Below are 26,248 nucleotides of genomic sequence, written 5' to 3' on the forward strand. Positions count from 1 at the left end.
CGGGAAGCCGCGTTGGTTCGTGAACGTCGAGCAGCAGAACCTGAAGTTCGGGACCGTGAAGTTCAACAACGTTACTAACACCGTTAATAACACCGCTAATAACGATCCGCGATGCTCCGCATCACCCCATGCTTCCCCTCGGTAAGATGGTGTAATTTTTTTTTCGGTTCCTTTCCCTTTAAACCTTGGTAAGGCGTTGTATATTACGTTTATATTATATATATAATAAATTGTACAAGACTGCGTTTTTGAAACGTGTATTAATGTCGAATAAACGTGCACGAAGGTTACCGCGCCGCCCGAGAAGAAATATTTTTTTTCACGCCGATATGCGTCGACAGCAGAACTTCTCTCATGTAGTTGCGCCATGGCCTTCCTTCCTCGGACGTTGTGAGGTACCCACTCGGAGCGCTACGGCCTTATTCCTAGGAGGTGTTGGTTGAGCCGATTTCCCTTTCCCTCTTCCCCCCTGCAACACATGGCGGGTGCGGCTATCTATATGTTACCGTAAAATCCGTCTTTTTTCTATGCAAAATGTCAATCTGAAAAGCATTCCACATAACGGGGCACTTTCTCCTCATTAAGACTAGTTTTTGGCAATAGAAACTTCATTTAAATAGAAAAATAAACATCTAGCCGCATTCCTCACTAAATTTCAGCTCCGAAACATCCACAGCGGAGAATGCGTTCGGTGATTTGTTGAAATAACAGATTTTCTAAAACGAAAGTTGCTGCAAAAAAAAAAAAAAATGAAACTATGAAAGGCCTGTTTGAAGTTTCCACACCACTACGTTTGATTTTACTGGTGGTGGTGGACACTCAAAGGCACTAAGTGCATAGTGGTGCCTTCTGCCTTCACCCAATCTCCTGCACGGTTTTGCTGAGCGAGTCCGAGCTGACAATGCTTTCTTCGAGTGTCATTTTGTTGCCAGCATGTGGACATTGATTGTGAAAGGAGTGAGGAATTCGGTATGCTTGCAATACACAAACCAACATCAGCAAGAATGGGTGGGGCAAGCATCTTCAAAATACAAAGCAGACAAACCCACGTGACTTTCTATAAACAAAATGCTGGTTTTAGTAAAGTTTTGTGTTCAATCAGGGCCGACTTTTCGATTCTTAGACATATGTATAGCCTCCTCCACGTGAAAGCTGAACTTCTATGGTGTTCGTGCCCGAATAGAGTTTACTCTCAAAGATATTTAATGTAATGATATTAAAGAAAATCCTTTTCCAAAAAGAGTATAATCATTCTAGCAATAAGAGATCTAGTGCTTTAATTAAAAGTATGGAAATGTAAAAGCTCATACTGTGAACCAAATATGAATATTTAAACTTGACCGTCAATCAAAATAAAGTTGTTTTTAGAGCGCAGCTCTTAGGTGCCCGTTTCCGACTTGAGCGGTGGCGCCGTCGGCGTAATTGCGCGTTTTGCATTATGGTGCGTTTCCACGCTAAAGATAGCGGGAACATTTTCCCTCTAAATTTAGCTGGGAAATGTTCACGCTAAATATAGCGAGAAAGATTTTTCCGTTATATTTAGTTCAGGTCACCGGAGTGTACGTTGCCTGGAGATATTTTGCATTTGCCGTAGACTCGTTTACAGCACAATGGCAGTTTAGCCCCATGTCGGAGTACAAACATCTCGCCCAAATCGCAAACTAAAAACATGCCTCCTTTGTAAGCCTCGTGAGAGGCCGGCTGGGGAGTAGGTAAACCACAGACTTGCACACTCTCCTGAAGCAATCGCATTCATTCAAAACACACCAATGCAGACCAACAAAATCTGGTTCAGGACATTTATTGAACAGGACAGATACTGGCTTAAAAAGAATAAAAAGATGGGTTTCATTTAAAATCTTGCAACAGCAGTGGCGACTTTCATTCTTTTCACAATGACACAATACATAAAATTGCACACTTCCACCATTGACGTACGTTATTGTTCCGCATGCAATTAAAATATCTTGTTCGTGTTGAGTTCGAGCACCAGTGGTGGTGGCGCGGAGTCGTCCGCTAGAAGGGCAGCGTGCATGCAGGCTTCATATTCGCGACGCAGTCAAACCTGGCGTGGAGGAAAAACAAAAGGCGCTGTGAGCGACAAGAATCCTAGCAGCACACTTTGTTCCGCGATTCCTTTGGACATCCAAGGGACGTTCACTGAACTAGGCGCCGAAATCACAAATCTCGCCCCAATTGAGGCGCCCCTCCACTTCCTCGAGGAATGCGCGAGGGCCGGCGCCGGCCAATCGCTAGGACGAACAGGCGACCTAGGCTGCTTATTCGCCCTTGGGATGGGCCAGCGCCGGCCATCTCGCTTTCCTGGAGGAAGTGAAGGGTCACCTCGATTAGAGCAAGGTTTGTGCATTCGGCAGTAAGCGTGCTTGTACTCGGGAAGGCAGGCAGCACCGAAACGGTGTAGGTCTAAGTAGGGCTCCATATTTTTAAGGCAGAATCTGTTTATACCCCATTTTAAAACTGCTCCAACTGTCGACTGTTCCACGTAGCTTGAACTTGTATGAAGCCCATAGGCCCGTTATTAAAACACAAATGAAAGATTACTCTCGGATGGGGATGGAACAAGGAACAATCCCAGCCAGACACCACACCGACCAAGCTACACAGAGCGGGTGAACGGGGCGGCTGAATGCACTGGCACGCTGGCGCCATTAATGAGGCAGCTCCAGAACTGCAATTCACCAGGGCGAAGGCTTTGTGGTATTTGCAACGTCAAATGGATGTTACCACCAATGGGACATGGTCGTTCGTAACACCTCCAAAAGTTTTTCGAGCCAGAAAAGAAAAAATGATGCACAAATAAAAAAAATGCAACTTTATGCAAACGGGAAGCATTCCGCAGCTACTCAAAGGACGGCACTGGCGTGTTCGCTTGTCGCAACAGATCCCGAGAGCTGTCACTCGTCCGTAAGCAGTGCAAGCCAACCTTAACAGCTTGTTTATAAAGCCATATTTACACCAGCTCAGCTACGCTGACAAAGACCAGACAAAGAATGTGTCCAGCTAGCATACACAAACTGTGCTGTTGTGCTAGCCCAGGAGAAGTCGTGAAGTCGAGAACATGAACGCGGGCAAACCGTTAAGCTGTACGGACCACCTGCGGACTACGTTCAGCGAGTCTTGAAGTCCAAACGGGCGCCTCATCATTTGAACTGTCGTCTGCTCTTTCAAACGTTCCTGCTTGTCTGCTGCATAAACAGGCCCTGCCTGACCGATCACTTCAACGACATGCACAAGCAATGCATTTTTGAAGCAGGAAGAAACAATGTGCAACGAGAAGCGGCAATTTACCAAAAGGAAAGAGGCAGCTGCATTCCTAGTCACTGCCATGCCATTCACACAATCGGGCACCTTGGAAGCTACAGTAGACTCATTAATGCAAGCACCAGGACGCCCCGAATTTCTCTCGAATTATCAAAAATTCATCTAAATACGATGCAAGATAACATTACAATTTGGTGTATGAATGGCTAGACATACAATGCAAATATTTTATGATTTCCTCCACATGGGCCTATAATCATAAGCAGGTATGCCATGCATAAAACACTGGTGAAACATACAGCACAAGTTATTTCACCCCTCAGAAATGTTTATCGTGGACTGTTTAGACAGCACGTGACACCTTAAAACAAAATTAAGTTTGTTCATCTAGCAAAAAAGGTGTCTGTTGTGGACTGTCAGGCAGGGGACGCACGAGCGGTAAAAACAGGCGCTGCACTGCAATTTACATGGCAACTTGCGCGCACGCCGATCCTATGGCATGCCGCTTCGTCGCAGCGTCCGTTCATGTTGCTATTGAAACTGCTGCACTTTCATTGCTCATGTGTCCTCTGCTTTAGCCCCATTGAGAGTGCTTCTTAACGAGCACCGGAGCACTGCGGAAAAGCAACACCCGCAGATACAAGCTCCGCAGGTGCTGGTTCTCCGCAAGGCACCGATGCTTGGAAAGAAGCACACTCAATGGGGGCAGCAAGAAAAAAAATACTGAATTGCATGAAAACGCCGTTATAATTAAATGGCTTATGAAATTTGATTAAAAATTGCATTAAACAGAGTGAGACAACCCAAATTTTTAAATTTAGTTCAAACTAACCAGAAGTATGGCATATCCGAGTTTGAACGTTTGCGAGCCTACTGTATGTCACTGCACACTCTCTCCAAGTGTCCACACAAATGGCAAATTCGGGTGGTCAATCGCCGGCAAGACCGAGCCGGTGGTACCGGCAACCACAAACGTGCCGGCAGTACACCACGTTACCCTCAGCAACTGAACATGGAACGCCAGACGGTGGCAGTTTACTTCGCCGTTTGGCGTCGAGACACCGATAGCGAGGCTGCTGCTGCTGCTGCCGCGTCACCCGTGTCCCAATGGCTTGGACTGGCTCGAGTATTGTCTGCTCAAGTGACTTCACATCACAGACAGGGACAAGAAGCTGGCGTAAACACTGGTGCAACTCGGGGCCAGTATTTACGTCAACTTTTTGTCCCCGTCTATTTTTTGGCGCTGGTCTACGACCTTGAACCAACTAACTCAAATTGCCACGATTAAAATAAGAACACCGACTTCACATAACAAGAAAAACAGCTTCGTTAAACGTTTCGCCTCCCATGCGGGAGGCATCATCACTACATACACAGGAATGAGAGAGCTTCGGTCAAGGCAGTCCTATTTATCGGGAAGGTCCATATAAGCTTCCGGGAGGGGGCCACGGTTCTTGTTGCACGCCGTCTTATCTCCGCGAATGAACCATGACTCAAGTAGTTTGCGTGGGCCCCACCTGCCCTTCCTCGCCAAGGTCGTCGCGGCTGTGAAGTCAAAGGTGTGTCCTGTGGTCCACGCGTGGTCGACCAGCTCCGTCTTGAGACGGGTGGCGTTCGTGGAATACTTGACGTCACGTTGGTGTTCTTTCATCCTGGTTATCTTCTTGCGTCCGGTCTCCCCAATGTACGAAGAGCCGCAGTCCTGGCAGGGGATCTTGTACACAATGCCTTTCTCCGTATCCGCAGGGCCACATATATGCCACATAGAGACTTCGGATTTGTATTGTTCTTTTGCTCAGTTTTTCTCGCTGATTCCTCCCATTTCGGAGGTGATGACACCGGATACAGTCTGGCTCCCGCCCGCCTGGCCGCTCGGGCGGAAAAGCGCCGGAAAGTTTTCGGTGCTTGCCGGAGGAGAACCACCACCTGAACTGTGCGCACCATCCAGAAATTGGCAATGCGAACACCATAGTTGCCGAACTGTGGACTTTCAAATTCGCAAAACTCCCGCAGACGTGGGGGAAGTTGTAAGAGGCAGGCACTTATCCCTAATGTTTATGCGAAGCGATGTGCACCTTAATGTCAGCCTTGCGACCGCGCGAGACGCTTACATCACACGTGCACGTGTGACAGAATGCAAACTTCTCTCCCTTCTTGGACGGCACGAAGCACGGGAATTCCAACATGTAGGATTTCAGGAACACCTGAAAGTACCTCTCTTGAGGCTTGGAGTGCGCCATTCGGCTGCAAAGCCAACGCGACTAGGGAAATGCTATGAATATACGTGCAACAAAGACACCGCACTGCTTGCCACGAACAGGGTTGCCAGGTAGGTTTAGCTCAAACCGCCAAAATGCCAAACGGTGTAGCCCAAAAGTAGCCAAATGCAAAAAATTTGTATAGCCAAAAAGTAGCCAAAATCCAGCTGAGTGTCAGGGTCCAGAAAATTCAAAATTATGCTCTCGCAAGTAGGAACTGGAGCCGGAACTGCATCTGCATATATTGTGTAGAAGAAGCTTCCAAGAACAGCAACATCTTGAAATGTATATGAAACATTTTATTGGAAAAACACACACAAAAAAGTATCGGCATTTTTAAGTATTGACAAGTTTGTACAGTCACGTAGAGTTAACAATCGCTCGTGCAGGGCTGGCTGACCTCATACATCAGTTACGAGTTGAAGCGCACAAAAAATTCTGTGGGCTTGAAGTCCTTGCAGCACTCTTTCTTCCCAAGGAATGCGAACTTCACAAACAGGATGCTTTCCAGGGTCGAATGGGACAATCTGTTTCTGAGGTCCGACTTCGTGAGGGACACCTAACTAAGCACCCTCTCAACGGCGGCATTTGACATGGGTAGTGTCAAAAGCGCGGTGCCAAGCGCAGGGAGCAACGGGAACATGGCTGCCCCGGAGCTGTTTCTTGCCTCCCTTACATTTTTCCCAAATAGCTCTAAACAATCATCAGACAGATCTCTGATATTCGTCTGGAGAAGCCTGTACTCGGACTCTATGGCCGAGATCACCGAAGTCTGTATAAAAGGCGAAAACGCTTTGTAAAAACTGTCAAAAGAAAACTGTGTGATGCTGCCATGCTTGAGAAACAACAAATCGTTGAGAAGCTGCATGTTCGCAGGGAGGCGTTTCATCACACTTTTGATACACGCAATCACAAACCTCCGACATACTTCCAAGAGCGCAATTCTGTCCTTCTCGCAAAGCGAGGACTGTTCAAGAGTATTCAGAAAAACACTTCCGAAGCCACATGCACGTACATGAAGCACATTCGTTTCCCAGTCCGCGCATTCGGGTGATGCGTAATTCGGCATGATTACTCGTTTCATCAATATCGAAGAGTTGCCCTTGCACGGCTTTGACCTAGATGTAGCCTCCCAATCCACCTCTTTCCTAGGAAATGGTAGGGTGATGAAAAGAAAGGTCAGGGAGGAGGATGCAGGGGCAAGGTCCTTTTTTGTGTGAACTTGGAGGCATAAGATAAGCCACAATGAATACAGAAGCGATGCCATTAGAACTGAATCTAGGTCAAAGCCGTGGTCCTGACGTCATGCCTACACATCTTCACAGAAAACCTTGAAAGCAGGAATCCGTAAAAAATGGACTGTTGATTTGTGTCCATCCTAAAGTGTCTTTTATCTCTCTACCCTAAAGCAAGCACAAGAAAAATAAATAATAGAGACCTCTGTGTCTTCGTGTCCCCTTATATTGCCCGCAGTCTTAATGTTTGTCATGTTGAATTATTTTTCTCCGTCATGATTTGAAATAGCCCAAAAATAGCCACATAGCCAACCGCCACATTTTGACGCCAAATAAAAAAAGAAGTAGCCCAATTTGGCTATTAATAGCACAATCTGGTAACCCTGGCCACGAAACTGGCCAAGACAGCGAGGCACAACACGTCGAAACAACGAGCGCCGCCAAACACATGAACAAAGGCTTTGGGCTTTGGATTGGCTTTGGATCCGTGGCCACGGGATAGACAAATAGTAAAAACCACGACGCTGCCGTGGATGGTACCTATCGCGCTCTTGTGGCGGTGCAATATACCGCAATTTTTACAAAAAAAAAAAAAAAATTAGAAAAGAAAATTATCACATTTTTGTAAAATTTGAAGCAAGATTTGTAAAATTGTAGAGTTGGTCCCAATTCATACATTTCTCAAAAAATTCGGAAGAATTGGCAGGTAGGAAACACTATTGCCAGTTTTCTGGCAAAATAAATTGCCGACGATTGACCACCCGAATTTGATATAAATAAAAGTATGGCAACGCCTGGCACTATCACCATACAGCTGCTGCGAAAAGCCAAAGGAACGATAGAGTTATTGAAGAATGTTGCATTTGGTTATCTCGCATCAGGGGGCTAGCAGAGTGCAGCAGTTTTAAGTTTGCTTGAACACCGAGTAATATGCCTCTTCACTGCCTCAAATACCATACAAGGGTTCCCCTAAATAAACTTGAAAAACTTTCAGCCTTTCCACTCTGGTGAAGAAGGAAGACCAGCAAAGCTGTACCTCAAGGATGACACTGGAAAGGCTGGAAAGGTTGCCGCCATTGCTCATAGATGACGGTAGCTGGGGAAACTAGCCCTTAACAGCTCCCTGTAAAACTACAAGGGACTTGGGAGTTGCCAAAGGAAGTAGAACCGCATCGTTTTGAACGCAATGGTACTACCAGTGATTATACTGCATGACTGCAACAATGCCACCTCCGATGTTCTCACCAACGTCTTCCCATTTTTGCAAAGGATGTTTCACACCATGCCCGAAGTACCGTCAATCATTGCTGCTTTCTCGAAACAAGCGGCCAGACAAGGCCAAGATATCAAGTTTTAAATCGATGTTCCCCACATGGTCATTTTTGTCACAGGAGTCTTGACAATGAAATTCGAGGGCTCACAAGGGAGCACAGAACAAAAAGGCATGCAGTGCAGTAGACTCACTTGGAGGATACGAACTTCTTCTGGATGGCCTGCTGTGCTTGTGTGCCAGCATTGCACAAGCTGCTGTGCAGGCTGTGGATGCACTCCTTGAAGTCCTCCACGTTATAGCCAGAGTAGAGGACCAGGTCCGAGGACTGCACGCAATGAGGAGGAAAAGACGTATGGATTGCGGAAGTTAAAGGGGCACTCCTGCGTTTTCTTCATAGTCCCCGATTTGCCTCAAAATTGACTCAACTCTGAGCATATGTTAACCGTAGCCATTTGTTATTCTTCCATCCCCTCTGCCGCCCCCGCTCAGTTCTTTCCTTCCGAATTGCTCCCCGCAACCCGAGTTCTCTAGAGCCAACGAGCCCTCGCCGTTCAAACCACCGTCCATTCTCCTTGCCCTCAGTTCTACCCGTCGCCCAAATGTAAACACCAGCCAAGTCGACTCTGCTCGCAAGCCCCGGCAGCAGACTTGTTCGCCGCCGCTGTAACCTTACCCCTCACTTCATAAACTAGCCTCGCCCTCGCCCGCTGCCATAGCCTCAAAGTGCTCCAAGCCCACGTTCTTCTCTTTTCAGTTGCTTCCACCGGTACCACTGACTCAGACAAACCTTTCTTTTCCATAATAAACAGTTATCTTAATCTTTAAACTTGTTCCTTCTTCCTGGGGACTACCACCGCCCCCACGCAACAAACACTGCCGAATTAACCAAATTGTCTGGCCAAAACATTTTCGCCAATTTATTAAATTTACAATGCTGGTCCTCGGTTTTCTTTGAGACTGAAAGTTTCTACTGGCAACAATGAAAAAGTGACGCAAACGGCAGGTAGGGGTTCATTTGTGGTATGTAGAATAGGTTCCCACTGATTACAAGCAGTTTCATGGCATCGAATAAATGTTCTGGAAGCGCGATCAACCACCCATGCTGCAGCATGAAACATGCTTGGCATACTGTACTGCATTTACACGATTGTAGGTCGAGTCGTAGAAACAAAGCATTCCACAGCCGACAAAAATGAATCAACTGTGACATCAAGAACACTAATGCTCGAGTTCAGCCGGTTGAACCTGTAGCATTGCGCTATTCTGGACGTTCATTATACAACTTTTCCTCTTCATTATTGCACAAAAAAGTATTATTTCCATTCGCAAACCAGCCTGAATGTTCGGCGGTGAACGGACGCGCTTGAATCACGAGGGTGACGGCACTTGACGCAAGAGCCCCTTCGGGACGACCATGGAACAGCTTCACTCCCCCGCTTTTCGCAAAATGCACGGTCGCACATCGTTTGATCGAAAGTCGAGGTCATGGAAGCTTGCTGGAAAGCCAAACAAGTTTCTACTGACAGTTGTGATCCAGGCAGCTTCGGTTTTCGGTGCTCATTTACGGCCCATACTTCATACGAAAGCGACCGAAAACAGCGCTGCTGGACGCAAGTTCGACCCGTCAAAACGGGCGGTGCTCCAGCAGCGTCTGCAACGGCAGAGGGGCTTAATCATGGCAACAAACTGAGTGGCTTCCGAGGGCCAAAGTCTGGATAGGTCCAGATGCTTTCCAAAATTAGAGGTCAAGCTTGTAACGTACGTCGCAGAAGCGCGCGATCGGCTGCTGCCCGTGACGGGCGATGCGATCACAGAGGAAGCGCGGAAGATGCGGTCATTTGCCAAGTGCGAGAGTTTCTAGGACGATACCGACGAATCAATGTCTAGTAGCAGACAAAGAGTAAGAAGGACAGGGGGCAGCTTCAGTTGTTCCGCCTCCAGCTTTGATAACTCTCCGGCATCTCGTGCGCCTCGCATGAATGTTGAATGTTGTGTTTGACCTAACCCTCATTTGCTCATTTCACAATAACTATTTTGACTTTTGCGATACAAAAAAGTATGCCAGAGGGGGTAAAAGACCGGCGATTCAAAGAACCGAGTTAGCTCGGGTGGCTGAAAAAAATGTTGTGGGAGTACCCCTTTAAGCACAACAGACTTCAATGGCGTTTATGCCCAAACTATGGCTCATGAAGGTCTGCATAAAAAGTCACAAGCGCGCCGCTTGCCCGCTGCGCAATCGGGCAAGTGGGCAAGGAACCGCCCACCTAAACTAGAGTGTGAGTAACACAACATGCAAAACAAACACTCGCATGGAACGTCACAGCTAGAGCATTAAAAAGGCAGTCTTGCTCTCAGTACAATGAAGAACTAACTACTGTACGAGGGCGGCAGGGTATCTATGCTCACTGAGGTTCTCATTTTAACATGACCTACAAGAGCCGAACCACCCATAACACAATTTTAATGCGAAAGCATTAACTGGACCCATGGAGCGAACCACAGCCATCAGCATTGAAGCCGCGCCAAACGGCACCTTCCCCCGTCCCAATGTCGTCTGTAGCAGAAATCTGATGGCCCATTGGCTGGCACATGTCATAGTTCCAAGGAACGAGGCTCCCATTGGCTCTCGTGCGGCGTAGTTCCCCTGGACGCCACAAGAGAAGCCCTCTCCATGGTGGCGCAGCGCACGCAGCAACTTGGCAAGGTGCGGCAGTGCGGGCCTGACCGCAGAGCCCGTCCGGGCAAACTCAAGAAAGGGTGCACGGCCGAGCGCAGCGCGGCACGGGCACTTAACAAGAGCGCGTGCTCTGCTGTCGCCAAGCAAAATCTGGCCGTCCACGCCATGACGCCGCAGACGAACTGAGGGAACGGAAGGTCGACATTCATGCTATCGCATCCACAACTCATAAGTGCGTAGGTGTCCTCGAAATATATTGGCTGGAAATTCGTTTTCTCTCCGCCCAAAAACAGCCGGTTTCAGTGGCGCTCACTCTTTTCTCTGGTCACGTGGCGCTCAAACTACAGTAATCCTTAGCTAAAATAAAGTCAAGGGGACAGCAAAAAAAATTTGATATGGTGGTAATTCGATAAAAGCGAGAGAGGCAAAAAAAATAGTGCCAACACTTTGAAGGTGGATTGTAAGACTACGGTAGACTCTGACCGTACATTTAATCAAACCCACCTTGGTTATGAACATCTTGCAGCCGATTTGTCGAGTAAAAGAATGACTAAATGGAAGTTTGCAGATGATTTCATCCTGGCACGAGTTCTCCTCGAATTGCTCCAGGCATTGCAAGAACACTGTCACCGCCACCGCACTCCACTTTGTTTCGAAGTAGTCGTAAGATGTTTCGCATCTCCGCAGTCGTCGGAGTTTCCCGAGTGCCTCTTCAACGTCACTTTGTGTTTGCCCCGGCCGCACGCAAAGTCTACGATCGCAGCATCTGTTGCAGGACTTACAACGGGAACGTCCGCATCGACAAGCACGAACCAATGAAAGTTACCCTCAAGAGCTTTACAAATGTTTTTTTAGGGATGCCGCGAACCTCCCAAAGTTCCAGTTCTAAAGGTTTCGAAATGTTCAAACCTCTCCTAGATCAGAATTCGAAAAGTTTGCAACATAACTCTGCCAAGCTTCAATGTTTCGAATAATTCGAAAATGTAAAGCTTTCTGAAACTTACGAATCCAAAGACATCAAAATATTTTTATAGATAGGTAGAAAAATTTGAATATTGAACATTTAATTGAACACTGAAAGGTTCAAAAGTTGAAATTTAAATTCCAAGCCTGAATTTCATGGAAATTCAGGCTTCGAAACTCCGGAAATAAAATTCCACAGTTTCAAACCAAGTTTTCTTGAATTCATATAAAACAAAACGCGAAATGTGCTACAAATTTTACTGAAAACGTTGCCCATTTTTCTTACGCCGTGAACATGCACCTTTCTTCTTTGTGCTGTGCTACTGACGGTACTACCTCTATTACTCGTTATTTGTCGTAGCTTACGAAACGCGCGTTGAACTGGTTGGTAGTCTCCCGACACAATATTAAACCACCTGGCAAAAAATAAAAGTAATTTTGCGGAGATGCCATTGTCTCTTGAAAGGCCGACGTACAACCTCGGTTTACTGCAGGGAAGACAATCCTCTTAGCTTTCCCCTCTCCTAAGCTGCGAGAAGAGCCAAGTTGGGGCGAGGTAAAAACTGGAGAGCATATAGGAAAGGAGGACAGCAAAAGTGGAAAGCGCGAAGTCGGCCTTTAAAGGAGCTGTGCAACAATTTCAGGGCTTTGGTTAAATAATTGTGAAAGTTGATGCCTGACACTTCTGCAGTGAACTACAGAAAACTGATTTTGACTGGATACCCTAGTTTTTATTTAAAAAAATGAAAAATATCCAGGTTTTTGCCGCCTCTCAACTCGTACATCGTCTTCCGGGTCACGTCCGCAGTGACGTCACTTGAGTAGGCGCGGGGTTCCGGAAAAGGTCCCTCTTTAGAGCCATCAGCGAGCAGCGAGAACTCATCCGCTCGCGACCACGCGACCACGTGCTGGCGGGCGCCCCGCGAAATATACGGTGAAAGGAGGAAAGTCTCATCCGGGTCCGGCCATACCCGTCCTTGCCCGTCCGGCGCTGTCCCCCTCCCGCTCCGGCTTCTGGTGGCTATTCGCGGTTTTGTGGACCTAGGATAGATAACGCCACTAAAACTCCGTATAATAAAAGTCTTGTCGATGATACCAGGGTTTTGACGCATTTATATATATTTTGGAACGACAAGATTTATAGAAAAGTTACCTTTTATCGAGCAGGTATTCGCACAATTTGCTATCTTTTTTACTACTACCCAAGTGACGTCACGCCGCTTGTTTCTCATGGCCGCCGCTCGTGGCTGCAGGTCAGGAAATATTCCAAGTTTTGCCTCGCTATTACGCGGCGGAATCGAACATTTCGATGAAAGGAGGTGTGTTTTCTGCCTTTTGTGACACAGTGAACAATATCAAAAGCAGAAAATGCCAGTTCTTTTAACGTTAAAATCGTTGCACAGCTCCTTTAAGTGGTGGGGGAGTGTTAGCACCGCTACTTCTGTAGCTACATCCTCATTGCCGTTCACCACAAGGAATAAGAACGCTAACCGATTGATAAGTCAGACTCACCCACGGGTATCGGTTGAGTGCGTGGTTTGCCAGGCACAAGGACGCACCGGCAACGATGCTGGGCAGGTACTGAAGGTACGGGTCGTCCTCCAGGAACGTCAGCTCGCACAGATACTGGAAGAAATGCCGCGCAATACTCGAGTGGCAACTGGTTTAAAAGCACACAGAAGGCACTTCCAAACTTCTCATAATTAACACGCTTGAGGGAACGGGTAGATGCCCCTTTAGGCCAGTGTTGTGGAACAAGCACTCTCTTCCCCGCCGAAATTTCGGGGAATTAGTTTATGCCTGTCAACTCCCAGGAGTGGAGACACGGAGCTCATTCTCACTCCTGAAATGGCTGAACTGCTACACTCCTCCGATTCCTAAACGACGAAAATGGATTTTCGCAGCTCCATGGCATTGCCGGCAAAATCTACATAAAATCTACGTCATAAAATGCGTAGCAGACAACTGCATAGACCGGCAAAATGCGTCCACAAAACACTGATGTGAAGAGCACGTTATGCAAAGCACAACCTCTTGGGGTCCCTTACCGTGCAAGAGCGCCCCCGGCGCCATCTGTCGGGCAGCTGTGGAACTCTTGCGATTTCTGAACATTTCCCATTTTTTTATTCACATCATTCTTTTGCTATGCAGAGCGCAAGTTGGTTTGCTTCTTTGCAGGGGTGTCAATAATGTGAGAACGACGATTTCTTATTGGCTAATGCAAAAATATAGAGGGTAGACCTCAAGGCACCTAGCATAAGGCCTAGCCACTATTCTTTCCATCAAAGCCAATCAGAGCCCGGCGTCGTTCTGACGTCACCACAAATCCTCTGCGAAAAGCTGACTTTCTCTCCGTACTGGCTTGAAAACCTTACCGTAAAGTTCTATGAGAACGCCCGCCCCCGAGAGATCGCCCATCCCATTTTTTGGGGTAAATATCTGCAACATAAAAATTCCGAAACATTGCCCATCCCCGATTCCTGTCAGACGTCACGCAATGTCAGACAGGAATCGCATCAACCGCGTAATTTGCTGCACCAGCGAGATTATAGCTGTTTATAGTTTGTGTGACACGCGACTTTATAGCGGTCTCGATTCCACTTGAGTTGGTCCCACATCTATATTGCATCGTAAAATACGATTCTGCTGCATTCACAATCTGCGGGATTTGTTCCCGTAGCATGCGAGTTCGTAGCGGGTTCCTGCCTCTTTGTCCTTGATCTGCGCGCGCGATATTGTTTCCCGTGACAGACAGGCTTGTAGCGGGTTCCCGCGGGTTTATCGCACCATAAAGCTTCCATCTGCTACGTCCGTGATTTGCGGCATTCGTTCCCTTGAGAGTTCTCGGCAGATTTCCGCGGGACCTTAACACCGTGAAACGCGAATCTGCTGCGTCCACAACCTTCGGTATACTTTCCCGTGACACAGGAGTTTGTAGCGAATTCCTGCTTGTTTATCGCATTGCGACACTCGAATTTGCGGTGTTCACGATCTGCCTTACCAGTTCCTGCATCACGTGGTTTGTAGCCAGTTTTAGATGAAGTTTTGCTGTGGCGTCCCCAAAGATAGCCCGCCCCTGTTTTTCACCATTAATCTCTTGATTTTGGGTGGGCGTTCTTTCGGAACTTTACGGTAATGTCATAAACGACCGTTTCAATAAATTAAACACCGCAAATACTGCAAAACCTTCGCTGCAGTGAAATGAGTTCCAAAGTTGTCTCATAGGTGGTGCCAGTATTTTCTTGTCTTAAAGGGGCACTCCCGTGCTTTTCGTAGACGCTTGTTTTTAATGGCCTAGTGTTCAATAAAAATGACCAGTTGTAGATGGCAAGATGTCAGAGTAAACTACCAGCAAAAAATACACCACGACTACTTCCTCTTCGGGGAGTAGGAAGGGAGGGGCATCTTCCGGTCTCCACCCCCTCCATAAGATTGGACCAATCAAAAGAGGGAGTTGCGTGAAATCACAAATATCTGTAATAGTGCTCTTTAGGTGCATCAAGCACTATATTTTGACAAGAAATAAATCACTGGGTGCCCGATCGGGGTGACGTGGTTTATGGGCCACATTGGCAAAACGAGCTGCAAGGGGGTGACATAAGCGTCTATCGTCTGCAAACGTCTCCGCCTTTCCTCCTCGCCACCCGCAAACACAGCGCGCCTGCAACCGATCATCACAGGAGGTGATCACCATTGAATTGTAAACACTACCCATGGTTTAAAATGAATCCTCTCTTCAATCTAGGCTCTAGTGAAAATGCCAACCGACGGAGCCCCCAGTGTCTGCTTTAAGGCGCAGAAAAAAGTGTGTGTCACAGTCTTCGGTTAGATTTTTAATACGAAAATCTGTCACCCACGAGCGTAATTTCGGGTCTTTTTAGGATGACTTGGGCCCGCATATTGAGTCGTCATCATCAACAGACAATCTTAGAACCCATTCGAGTTCCCCATTAGGATATCGTGCAAGGTCGTAATTTATCAAGTCGCAAGCGGTCGCAAGAGGGCGCACCGGCCTTTGGTGACAAAGGCGGCACCTAATCAAAGAAAGCCTCTCACATGAGCCAGGTGCTTGACGGTGTCCGGGGCCTTGCCGACTTCCGCGAAGCGGAGCAGGAAGTAGTAGATGGTGGGGGCCGCCATGTCGAACGAAAGCACCTTGAGCACCAGCTGTTCCATCCGGAGCACCTGCTGCTTCGTGTATGTGTCGTCCGTGATGGAGACAAACTCCGACACCTCCGGCGGGTAGATCTCCTCAAACTTCCTGCAGCGCCCGCGTCAGACGCACCGATTGGTCTATAGACAAATGGCGCATTTACTAAGGGTAAGAGAGAAAAGAGAAGCAGTCTTCTGGCCGCACGAGGTAGTCGTGCCAGAACTGCTCGTTCGGAAGAGCTTCCGTACTCGACGTGCGCACACTGATGACAGGCAGTGAAGGCTGACGCAAGCGGTGCAAGTGCCACGGCACGGAGGCATGTGGCACACACGATAACCGAGTGCTCTTATCAGGAGTACGAGTAGCTGCAATCAACGATCTTAGTATTTTGCAACAGGCTTCTCAAGACTGTCTCCGAAATCGACTGGAAATTTAGAAGTCGGCGATTAACCAGCCAGTGCATCAAGCGGCCAGAGCGGTCGATGCCCAGCATCAACGGCTCTGCCCAGTTGATTTGCCGCTTCAAAGCGCGACATTGTGGCGCTCATCATCTCCTTGTACCTGTGCTTTCATCGGCGAAACCAGTCAAGCGCAATCAATAGCCCCGTGCCTTGCACTTGTAATACGAGTGTTTTTTGGTTGCGGGTGTTCGAGCCTTCGCCAGTGCTCTGACATAAGACGAGGCAAACTATACGGTGTGTAGAGACGCCGTGAAACTCGTATTTGTAAAATTTTTTCCCTCTACTTCCCCAAATATTAAAGCCTACCAATAATAAAACATTAATATTTTTCTGATTTAGGCCCATCTAGGCACATGTGCGGCACAATTCTTCGCAAAAATGGCATTCTGGCACAAGAAGTACCAGGATTCATAATGCAATTTGGCGCAGCACTTCCATCACCGATGCTTGGGGCACATAAATTGGGCTTGTGCCATAAAAGCTGCCCTAACCATAAAAAAAGAAAGAACATGCATCAGTGTTGGGTGTAATCAAGATCGGAGCACGAGCGTGACGTCACCACCTTCGCTCTCACGTACAAAGAGTCCACTCACGCGGCGATGTAGAGGGCGGCAGTGCCGACGAGCTGCAGCTTGTTGCGGATCACCGACATGGCGGAGAGGAAGCGGTCCACGTAGGAGACGCCGAGGAAGAGCGTCTCCGGGTGCAGGCGATACTCCTCGGCCACCTCCACCAGCCAGTCGACGAGGATGGCGCGCACCGAGGACGTGATATCCGGCTGCTTGCTCATGTACGTCGGCTTCGGGGTCAGCTTCTCCTTCGCGCAGCCGGGGAGAGAAGAGGAAAGCCGTGAGAGACTCGCGTGGTGAAGGCGTGCTTGAGGTCCTGCACCCTTTGACGTTTTCGTACAGTGCCGCAACATTTTTTATATTTTTCAACTTACGAGGCATTGAAAATGACGGCTCAGAGTTCACACTTTCAAGGACTTGTGGGAAGCCTGCACGATGGACAGTTTCGTTCAAGTGCTCAAACTCGTCGTTGACGGTCAAGCAAGGTTTCGTCTGAAGTTGCGGAGCAGCTTAAGCGGTTCCGCGACTGAGCGAGACGAATTTGCCCGAGCCTCTCGACGCCGTATCCAAGGTTCGCGAAGTCCCAATTCGAGTGGTAGGTATAGTCAACTGCTCTTATGCTTTGCGAAACAATCGGGGAATGCGGTGTCACTACTCTGGGTTCCCAAAATGCCTTTCTGGGGGATGTAGGGGGTTCCTCCAAGACTCTCCAAACTCCCCAATTTCCTCGAACGTCCCCACCCCCGAGCGAAACATTTCCTCGGTTTAAGTGCCATTTTAGCAGATCTAAGCCTTCTGTCAATGCTTAACTACAAGCCATACACTTCCTGCACATCCTGTATATCCTCTGAGCCCAACGGGGGCTCTTTAACCTCCTCACTGGGGCATCTAAACAAAACCTGTTACCTTATCAGTCTGACATTTTTTGTAGAATAAATGTCCAGTGTTAAATAAACCTCTGGGCAAGCCCACTGGTGCAAGTGCAAGCAGACAAGTTAGTCTTGGTGCCAGAGTTTCGAGAGGCAAGAATTCGGGTTCCACCAAGACTAGTTTTCAATCGGAGTCGTAAGCAATGTGTGCTGCACAAGACGCTCACTGTTTGCAGTCACTCGGAGAAAGGGAAGCACAATTTCCCCGACCGATGCCGATCGAGGTGGAGAATCCCCGGCTTTTACGGAATCGCTGAATTCCCCCGACAACTCACGGCTTCCACTGTTCCCAGGTTGGTAGATGACCAGTTTACTGCATCAATCTCCAGATTGGGGTTTCCTCGAGTGTGGAATGTTCCCCGGGGCGGTTCGCTGCTGAATGCAGGTATTTCTCCCAGCGAGATTTTCTGGCGACGTGATTGGCTCAGAACGGAAAGTACCGGTACTCCATGACACTAGTTGTCTGCAGTGCAGACGAAGGCAACGCCAGGCAAAAAGAGAAAGGGCGAGGACTAGGAAGGTGAGGGGAAAAAGGCCTCTTACTTTCTGTCCATGTCTCGTGGCACTTCTGTCAAAAGGAATGACGTATCAACTAGCCCGTCTCTCACTATTGACACTATTTATGGCAGGCAATTTGCCAATCTCACAGCCACCTATGCTGCCCTGCAGAGTCGAGGCTGGCGCATCTTCGAGTGCTCGCACACCGTAAAAGCCATTCGCTCGAGCGCTATATCGTCTAAAGAAAAAAAAAAGACAAAACAGAAATGAGATGATAAAGGAAGAAGATGAAAATCGTACAACTGAATCGGCGTTCCTTGATCTTACATTACATTACACCTCATTTACGTTTACAACGCGTTTAGACGGTCGTCTTTGCACGAGGGCGCGTGAAAACGAGATGCAAGACAAAGCCGTGCACTCTCGCAGCAGTGCCGAGCTGCAGCACAACACAAGAGACGCTAGCCTCGACAACATAGCAGAAAACAGTAGACGTCGAGTTTTTCTTGTAGGTACCTCGTCCCCACGAAGCCAGTCATGCGACAGTAAAACCTCCAGCGGAGATTACCCAGATTCACTACCAAACCGACCCCGGTGGAGAAAGCGGCCCATTCGGCGGCTCTATCACGCCAGCCGCGGCGAAGCCCTTCCAAAACGAAGCAGCGGCCCCATCCCGCAAGGCCGCAGTCACACTGCCCGTACAACGTACAAGAGGTATGGTGCGTGCATGGAGCAAGTCTACTTCATACATATGTATGCTTCCAACACGTCCTTTTGCAAGACGTATCAGCAGCGGCGTGACATAAAGAAGCCCACCCACCTCCTGCTGCCTGAGGTGGGTGTAGATGTCCTGGGCGTACTCCGAGCTGGCCTCCAGGTCCCGGATCTCCATGTAGGACATGGGCCCCAGGGTGTGCAGGGACGCGTCCAGGACCATGGGGGAGTCTGGGCCCCAGGGTCCACGGTCTGCAGGGTTCCCCGGTTGGGGAGAGGGGAAGACGGCGGTGGGTCCGCTCGTCGGTGGAACCAAAGTGCCGTCCCCAACACGTTTTGGCAGGAGCGCCCGGCCTCCTGTTTCGCCCACGCATTACACCATCTTCAGAGCGGCGACGAAGAGAGTCGCAAGAGCCGTCGAGTAAAGGTCGATACGGGCATTTGACATTCAGTGTGACCAACTACGCCGCGACTCCTCGAGTAAGCCTCGCCTGCCCTAGTCTGTCGCGTTCTATGCAAATGTCCGAACAGGTGTGCATCAGATAGGAGGCTCCACTTGTCAATGTGTAAAAACTGCACACGTGAGGTAACAAGGCTGTTTTTACTTTAAAGGTGCACTAAAGACGTTTCTGAAATCGTCTGTTTTCAGGGGCGGATTTAGAGGGGGGGAAGGGGGGGGGGGGGTCCGGATGCCCTGACCCCCCCCCCCCCCTTTGATTTCTGAATATGTAAAAATGTGGCGTGAAACAAGGAAAAGGGGGTTCCAAAACATATGGTACGCTGACCAACACCTGACCCCCCCTCAGGAAATTCCTGCATCCGCCCGCCTGTTCTTGTTGGTAACTCATTGTACAGGATCTTAGCACCACAGAAATTAAAAAGTAGGCTCGTGCGACGTCCATCTTCCTACTAAAAATGTGATTGAAGTTAGTGACATGCCCCTTTCTGAGCGGAAAACTCTGGAGCACAGAATCCAGCGGAGCCGTGACGACGGGCACACGGCCTGGCTGACACTCGCTCATCGTCACGCGGCTGCCTCCGCTGGATTCCGTGTTCTAGAGTTTTCCACTCAGAAAGGGGCATGTCACTAACTTCAATCACATTTTTAGTAGGAAAATGGACGTCACACGAGCATACTTTTTAATTTCTCTGGTGCTACGATCCCGTAGTATGAGTTGTCACCAAGAACAGACGATCTCAGGAACGTCTTTAGGGCAGCTTTATTTAATACGGAAGCTCCTTATGCCATGAGCCAATGGGGCTAACCACAGCGCAATAAGTGAAATGATGTGTAGGAGTTGTGAAAAAAGCCGCAACGCCGACAGTATGCGACGCGAAGGCAGACTCACCCGCGGCCTCGCACTCCATTCCACAGTCTGGAGAGTCTGAGCAGACATCGCCGGACGCCCCCCGATCATCGGAATGCGGAGCCTTCTCGTCGTCCTCGTCGGAAGCAACGGCGGGGACAGCCGCTTTGACGTCGACTTGCGACCCCCGTGCGCCAGACGACTCTGCGTAGATCTCCAAGCTCGGTGGAGCAGGGCACAAACTGGATCCTCTGCAGCTCAGTCTGGCCGACCGCCGGGCGTTGGATTGCTGCGTTCGAACGTTGTTGCCACCGTCGATTCAATCGATCGACAAAGCGACCGAAGAAGGGCACCGTATACCCCGGACTGGAGTCGCTTTAGAGCCACGCGGAGAGTCGGGGGTCCTTCGTTAATCCGGAACGCATTTTAAAAGAGGCAGAGAAGAGATTGGTGCAGCCGTTCTGGAACGGTGGCTAACTTTCCTGGGCTACCGTTCCGCCACGTTTGGTGGGAACGCCGCAAGGGATCACCTGGGCATGCGACTTCTCGGTGTCTCGCAACACGGAATGAGTGTAGTCGTGTCGTAAACAATCAAAAGCTCCAGTTGTCCCGACTCCAGCGCGACTGCCTTACCTTCGACAACTCGTACACCTGCAGCACGCGTGCACAGCCACGCAGAAGGCATGAAGCACGTGTTCGAAGACTGGCAATTCAAAGACACGCCGTTTTTTATCTGCCAGCGACTGCAGCGACGTTGGGGATTGAGTCGCGGTGCAATGTGGCACCACGACTCGACTTCTCGACGTGGTGCTGGCTGGATTCGCATATGTATTACTAAGACATTCTGTGTACGGGATGTCTGGGCGGCAGATCACAGAAGCTCCTTAATTATTGCAAGGAGCATAGACCAGAGCCAAGCAGGTTGGCTGCCAAGGAGGTTATAAGTACTAGGAGGGGGCACGTTGCAATATTGGTGAAGCCTAGTCATAAAAAGTTTAAACGATGTGGCCAATTTGATCGTAGATCCCTCTGGAAATTGGTACGAGTGGCATATCACGTGTGAGATCGTTGATTGCAGGATTCCTTGCAGGCTTGTGCACGCTCCGTCCAGTAAGTTTTATGAAATCGAAGGCTAGACGAAGGCTAGTTATGGTCACGTGGTCATATTGGGCTTAAGTGAGGAGAGTAAGGAGGAAAGTGAGAAAGAGGCGTCAAGGGAGCATGGCTTGTGGAGGCTACGCGGTCATGCCCTCTCTTACCCTTGTTGGCTGCCCTTAGGGAGCAGCCATCGGGTCTAGACACTCAGCATCGGCATCGCGAGAGCGACAATGTTTCAAGAGCAGCGAAACACGTGCATCTCAACACCATCGGTGGTTTCAAAATGCCCGCATTGCGCCATTGGAGTAGGCAAACTTTGTCAGAGAACAAAGACCCAACCTCCCACGGACTGTGGACCACTCAACAGTAGCCCTAGCGAACCTTTTCGTTCATTTAACACTCAAATGCCCACATTACGTTATGAACAGTCAGAAATCGCAGGTTGTTTAGAGTGTGTAAATATTTTGCATAACCCCCCTTTCCCCACCGGATTTAAAGGTGCACTAGAGACGTTTCTGAGATTGTCTGTTCTTGGTGATAACTCCTACGATAACTTAGCATCCCAGAAATCGAAAAATTATGCTCCTGTAAAGTCCATTTCCCTACTAAAAATGTTATCCAAGTTTGCGCCACTCGCCTTTCTGAGCAGAACAATCTGGAGCACATAATTCAGCAGAGGCGCCAGCCAATCGCAAGCAAAGGCGCCACCAGCACCTCCGCTGAATTCTGTGCTCCAGATTTTGCCGCTCAAAAAGGGGGGTGGCACAAACTTCGATCACATTTTTAGCAGGGAAATAGACATCGCACAAGCATAATTTCCCAATTTCTGGGATGCTAAGTTCTCGTGGAAGGAGCATGCACCAAGAACAGACAATCTCAGAAACGCCATTTAGTGCTTCTTGAGGATGGTGGCCAATGACAGCCTATAAGATTTCTTACCTAAAGAAATCTAAAGCCAAATTTCTCCAGCTCAATTCGACGCCATGGTATACAGTACTTTTGAAAAATGCAGTGGCTCTAAACTGCACCATCTACATTTGCTAACTATAGTCTTTTTACTGTTTGTGTTTGGCACATGAGAACTCTGACCAAGCCAGAAATGTCATCATTTTGACATTGAGGAAACTCTATTCTATTTCTAGTTGATGTAAACATACTACTCTTGCGCTTGTCCGTGTCTACTCGCTTGTAATTGTCCCCTGTGTCGCGCAAAAAAACCTCTATACTGCATCATGAACCAACTAGGCCAACAACAAGTTAATACTACTCACTTGCAGTCTTCTGTAGCATTAGGTTAACAAGGTCACATAGCATTACAAAGAAAGGGGGGGGGGGGGGGTTACTAGGAACAGAAAACTTAAGTCTTCAGGCTCTCAGTTTCTTGCCAAGGGAGAAAGTCAGTTTCTCCCTTTAGGTGAGAGCACAACGTCGCATATGTACCAGAATTCAAAAAGAGGCCAGGTGAACTGCAAGGGTCTTTACCTCACAAATTGGGCAATTTCGATAGATAAACAAACTGCTTGAGAAGCTGCATGAGTGGTTCTATGTATGTCTTAAATCAGAAAAAAAAGACAAAAAATGTTTAAGAAATGGTGGACATAGAAAACCACCCATTCCAAAGTTACTGTCACAGATATCGGCGAAAAGCACTATGACCGGAAAGCTGACGAATGTTCAAATTTTGCATTGCCAAAAAACATCTAAAAAAAAGGGAACAGGTATGATTTTACGCAAACGAGCATGGAAGTGTTAGCACAATGGAAAGGCAGTTCGCACCAAAAACTACCGGCTTGTAAATGATGCATGTACTATCGTGGACACTGTTAGCTATAACACGGCAGCGGCGGCCGCCCCGTACCCCCAGCGCCCCATAGCAGGCGCCGTCCGAACTACGCGCATGCGCCGTGTGGGGGACTCGCTCTTCCCGCCTGCGAGCACACCCTCGCTTTGTCGTCTGCTAGGCACAGAGCAGACGACACCACAGCGCTCGCCAATTTTCGCTGAACATGGTTCAGCGAACCACCGCGTAAGAGGTGCCCACGGTTGATTCCCTGACTCCGCTGGCTAAGGATATTCATCGTATACTAAATGTAACATCATGGTAGAATACATTTTTTTATGAGACAAACTTGCAGTTATAATCCGTTTCGCTACGAGACGATATGACCCACCAAGCAGCGACAAAAGCACTTTTTGCACTTTATTTGGTTTCCCGGTGATGCACTCCGTGACGTTGCACCTTTGCCGCTATTTGATTGGCTCGGTCGTTTTGAAGCGTACGCTGCGGTCGGACTTAAGGTGAAGTGGAGTATGACAGTCTATTTCTGTATCACACCTGCTGCGCTCATACTGGTTTGCGAACGCACATCGGTAAAAATGCTGTTTCTGACAAAGCAAAAAAAAAATCTTAAACAGGGGTTATGCCCTAATGGCTCGGCAATCTGCCTCAATACAAATCGCCGGTTAAAAATGAGTTTGAGACCAGTTCGCTATAGCGAGGGTACCAGACGAGCAGCACTGTAGCATCGCCTGCTCTGCGCCTAGCAGACGGCAAAGCGAGGGTGTGCTCGCAAACGGGAAGAGCGAGTCCACCGCACGTCGCATGCGCGGAGTTTCGGACGGCGCCTGCTATGGGGCGCTGGGGGTACGGGACGGCCGCCGCTGCCGTGTTATAGCTAACAGTGTCCACGATAGTACAGTGCTAATCACACTTGCCTATAACGCGCGAGCGTGCGGATTCTCCGGGGAGCGCTAGACTGGTGGCATTCGCGGAAACTAACCTAGTCACGTGGCGCAACATGGAACGGCCCGCTCGAGGGGTGTCCTGCCCACTCTATCAGCTGGCGGCGAACGCGGAAGGATGCTCGCAGGCTTTTTGCAAGTACCATTGCTCGAACAATAAACAAACTGAAGCATGAAGGCATATCAACAATGTCGTCATAAAAAAAAAAAGAAAAGCAGATTATAAAGCATTTTACTTTTATCGCTTATCAAGCGATAGAGTGGGCAGGATACCCCTCGGGCGGGCCGTTCCACGTTGCGCAACGTGACTAGCTTAGCTTCCGCGAATGCCAGCAGTCTAGCGCTCCCCGGAGAAAGCTGCACGCTCGCGCGTTATAGACAAGTCTGATTAGCACTGTACTTACCAATCCCCATAGCTTTTAAAATATATATTCTCACAATAAAATACTGAGATTCTGGCGTTCAGCACTAACGTTCGGAAAAGCCGATCCAGGCTGGATATGTAAGCACGCTTGCTGCGTCGACCTAGCATGTTCACCCCTGCAGCAATCAGGAGTACCCGAGATATTTTTATCCAGTACACAGAGTATCATGATTGTTAACAAATTTACTCGGTAAGAAAAACAAAAATCTACGAAATCTTTTTGAAAACGCACGTAAGGCACACAACCAAACTAGCGAAACGAGGACGCTTAATAAATGTTGCGAAGATAATCCGGAGTTACCACGAAAAACACTAGCAGAATTACAGCAAACCGAAGCTTTCACGACAAAGATCCCTGGTCCAAGGCGCCCCCAAAATCTCGCGAACAACAGAGAAGCGACGAACAACACGTTAGGTTTACAAATGGTTCAAGATAACGTAATGAACAGGCATATTCATGCACGGGAAGATCTATGAACAAGGACAACATCAAAGATAAAAAATGAGCAAGGTTCTCCGGAAACCAATAAAAAAAAGGGGAGTCAACGACTGGAACAAAGCGACAAGGCATGAAAAAACGCACCTGTCGAACCAAATCCCGCTTCGTGAACCCGGCCTGCTTGCCACCGCCCACCACCAAATCGGGCTGCAAATTGGTCAGCGCCGGCCTCTTGGTCAAAGCTTGGGTCTGCATCTTGCTGTCGGGGTTCTCGGACCTCTTGGAAGGGGCAGCCCCGAAGGGTCTGGAGTTTTCGTCGCCGGCGTCGACAACGGACGCAACGTGAGCTTGACGCCTCGCCATGTTTAAAAAAAAAACGGTCGGCTCGCTTCTTGCGCTCACGGGCAGAAAGAAAGACGGGTCAGTTTGAAAATCTCGCGTCTCTCGTTGTGGGTCCGACTCACGGCTGCATGGGGGCTCCTTTCGGTGACATTCGTGGCTGACCAGAGCCGGTGTGCGGTCTTCGTATTGATGTCCGAATGTGGATTTGTTTCCCACGCCCGAGCCAACCGCGCAGTCAGAACCCAACTGACAGAAATGCAGCGATGCTGCTGAGTCAAAAAGCGCTAAATTCACCGCAACGGGTTGGTTCCGCACAAACGGACCAATGAAATGCGCCGGTTCGGGTCACGTGAGGCCACGTGTGAAGCCCATACGTCGCTTATTTTTATGTTTTTTGATCGCGCAAGTTCGCGCGACCGCGCGCGCCTTCGCGATCACGGCGCCACCAGCGCCACTTCGAACCTTTATTTGGAAACACAAAATCTGGTCCAAAAATAATAGATATTTGTGTGCGCTGTGCTCCAAGATTTAAAAATGAATCATTTTTTTTTTCTAATTATTAATCGATGTTTCTCTGCGGCGTCCCAATGAGCTTCAAGCAAGTCATAAATAACGATTTAATGTCTAGTTTATTATGAATAAAGCTATACGCACTCTGGAGTGCATTTCGGTCGAAGTGGCTATACCCACTCCGCTAAACTCGTATAAAACGAAGGGCCACAACGTTTTTTCTAAGCGATGGCGTAGCATAGAGGTGAAGGAGACCGCTTTGTACGCAAGCGGACGCGGGTTCGATCCATAATCTGCCTATTTTTCTTTCTCAAAATATTTTGTTTTGTCGAGGCATTGACGATATTTACATTTATTTTTTGCGATGATATTGT

At 48.5% G+C, this 26,248-nt stretch overlaps 1 protein-coding gene across 1 annotated transcript; it reads right to left on the bottom strand.

Annotated features, from left to right (window-relative positions):
• Positions 1–1,785: 1,785 nt before the first annotated feature.
• Positions 1,786–25,615, bottom strand: LOC115327234 (G2/mitotic-specific cyclin-A). The gene is made up of 8 exons (XM_040499882.2): positions 25,167–25,615; positions 20,362–20,608; positions 19,119–19,264; positions 16,896–17,119; positions 15,745–15,949; positions 13,201–13,314; positions 8,240–8,373; positions 1,786–2,065 (listed from the first exon to the last, which is right to left on the bottom strand). The coding sequence occupies exons 1-8, from the start codon at positions 25,383–25,385 to the stop codon at positions 2,017–2,019; spliced, it is 1,338 nt and encodes a 445-aa protein (XP_040355816.2). The 5' UTR covers positions 25,386–25,615; the 3' UTR covers positions 1,786–2,016.
• Positions 25,616–26,248: the final 633 nt, after the last annotated feature.

Source organism: Ixodes scapularis, unplaced genomic scaffold (genome assembly GCF_016920785.2).
Source record: "Ixodes scapularis isolate PalLabHiFi unplaced genomic scaffold, ASM1692078v2 PGA_scaffold11__112_contigs__length_91849675, whole genome shotgun sequence".
In the NCBI taxonomy this organism is placed as follows: Eukaryota; Metazoa; Arthropoda; class Arachnida; order Ixodida; family Ixodidae; genus Ixodes; species Ixodes scapularis.

Coding starts and splice junctions, on each gene's coding strand:
- LOC115327234 (XM_040499882.2), bottom strand. CDS start 25,385: ATGGCGAGGCGTCAAGCTCACGTTGCGTCCGTTGTCGACGCCGGCGAC. Junction 13,315..15,744: donor CCGTCAAGCACCTGGCTCAT/GTGAGAGGCTTT, acceptor CATTTCTTCCAG/TATCTGTGCGAGCTGACGTT. Junction 2,066..8,239: donor AAGAAGTTCGTATCCTCCAA/GTGAGTCTACTG, acceptor CCTCCACGCCAG/GTTTGACTGCGTCGCGAATA.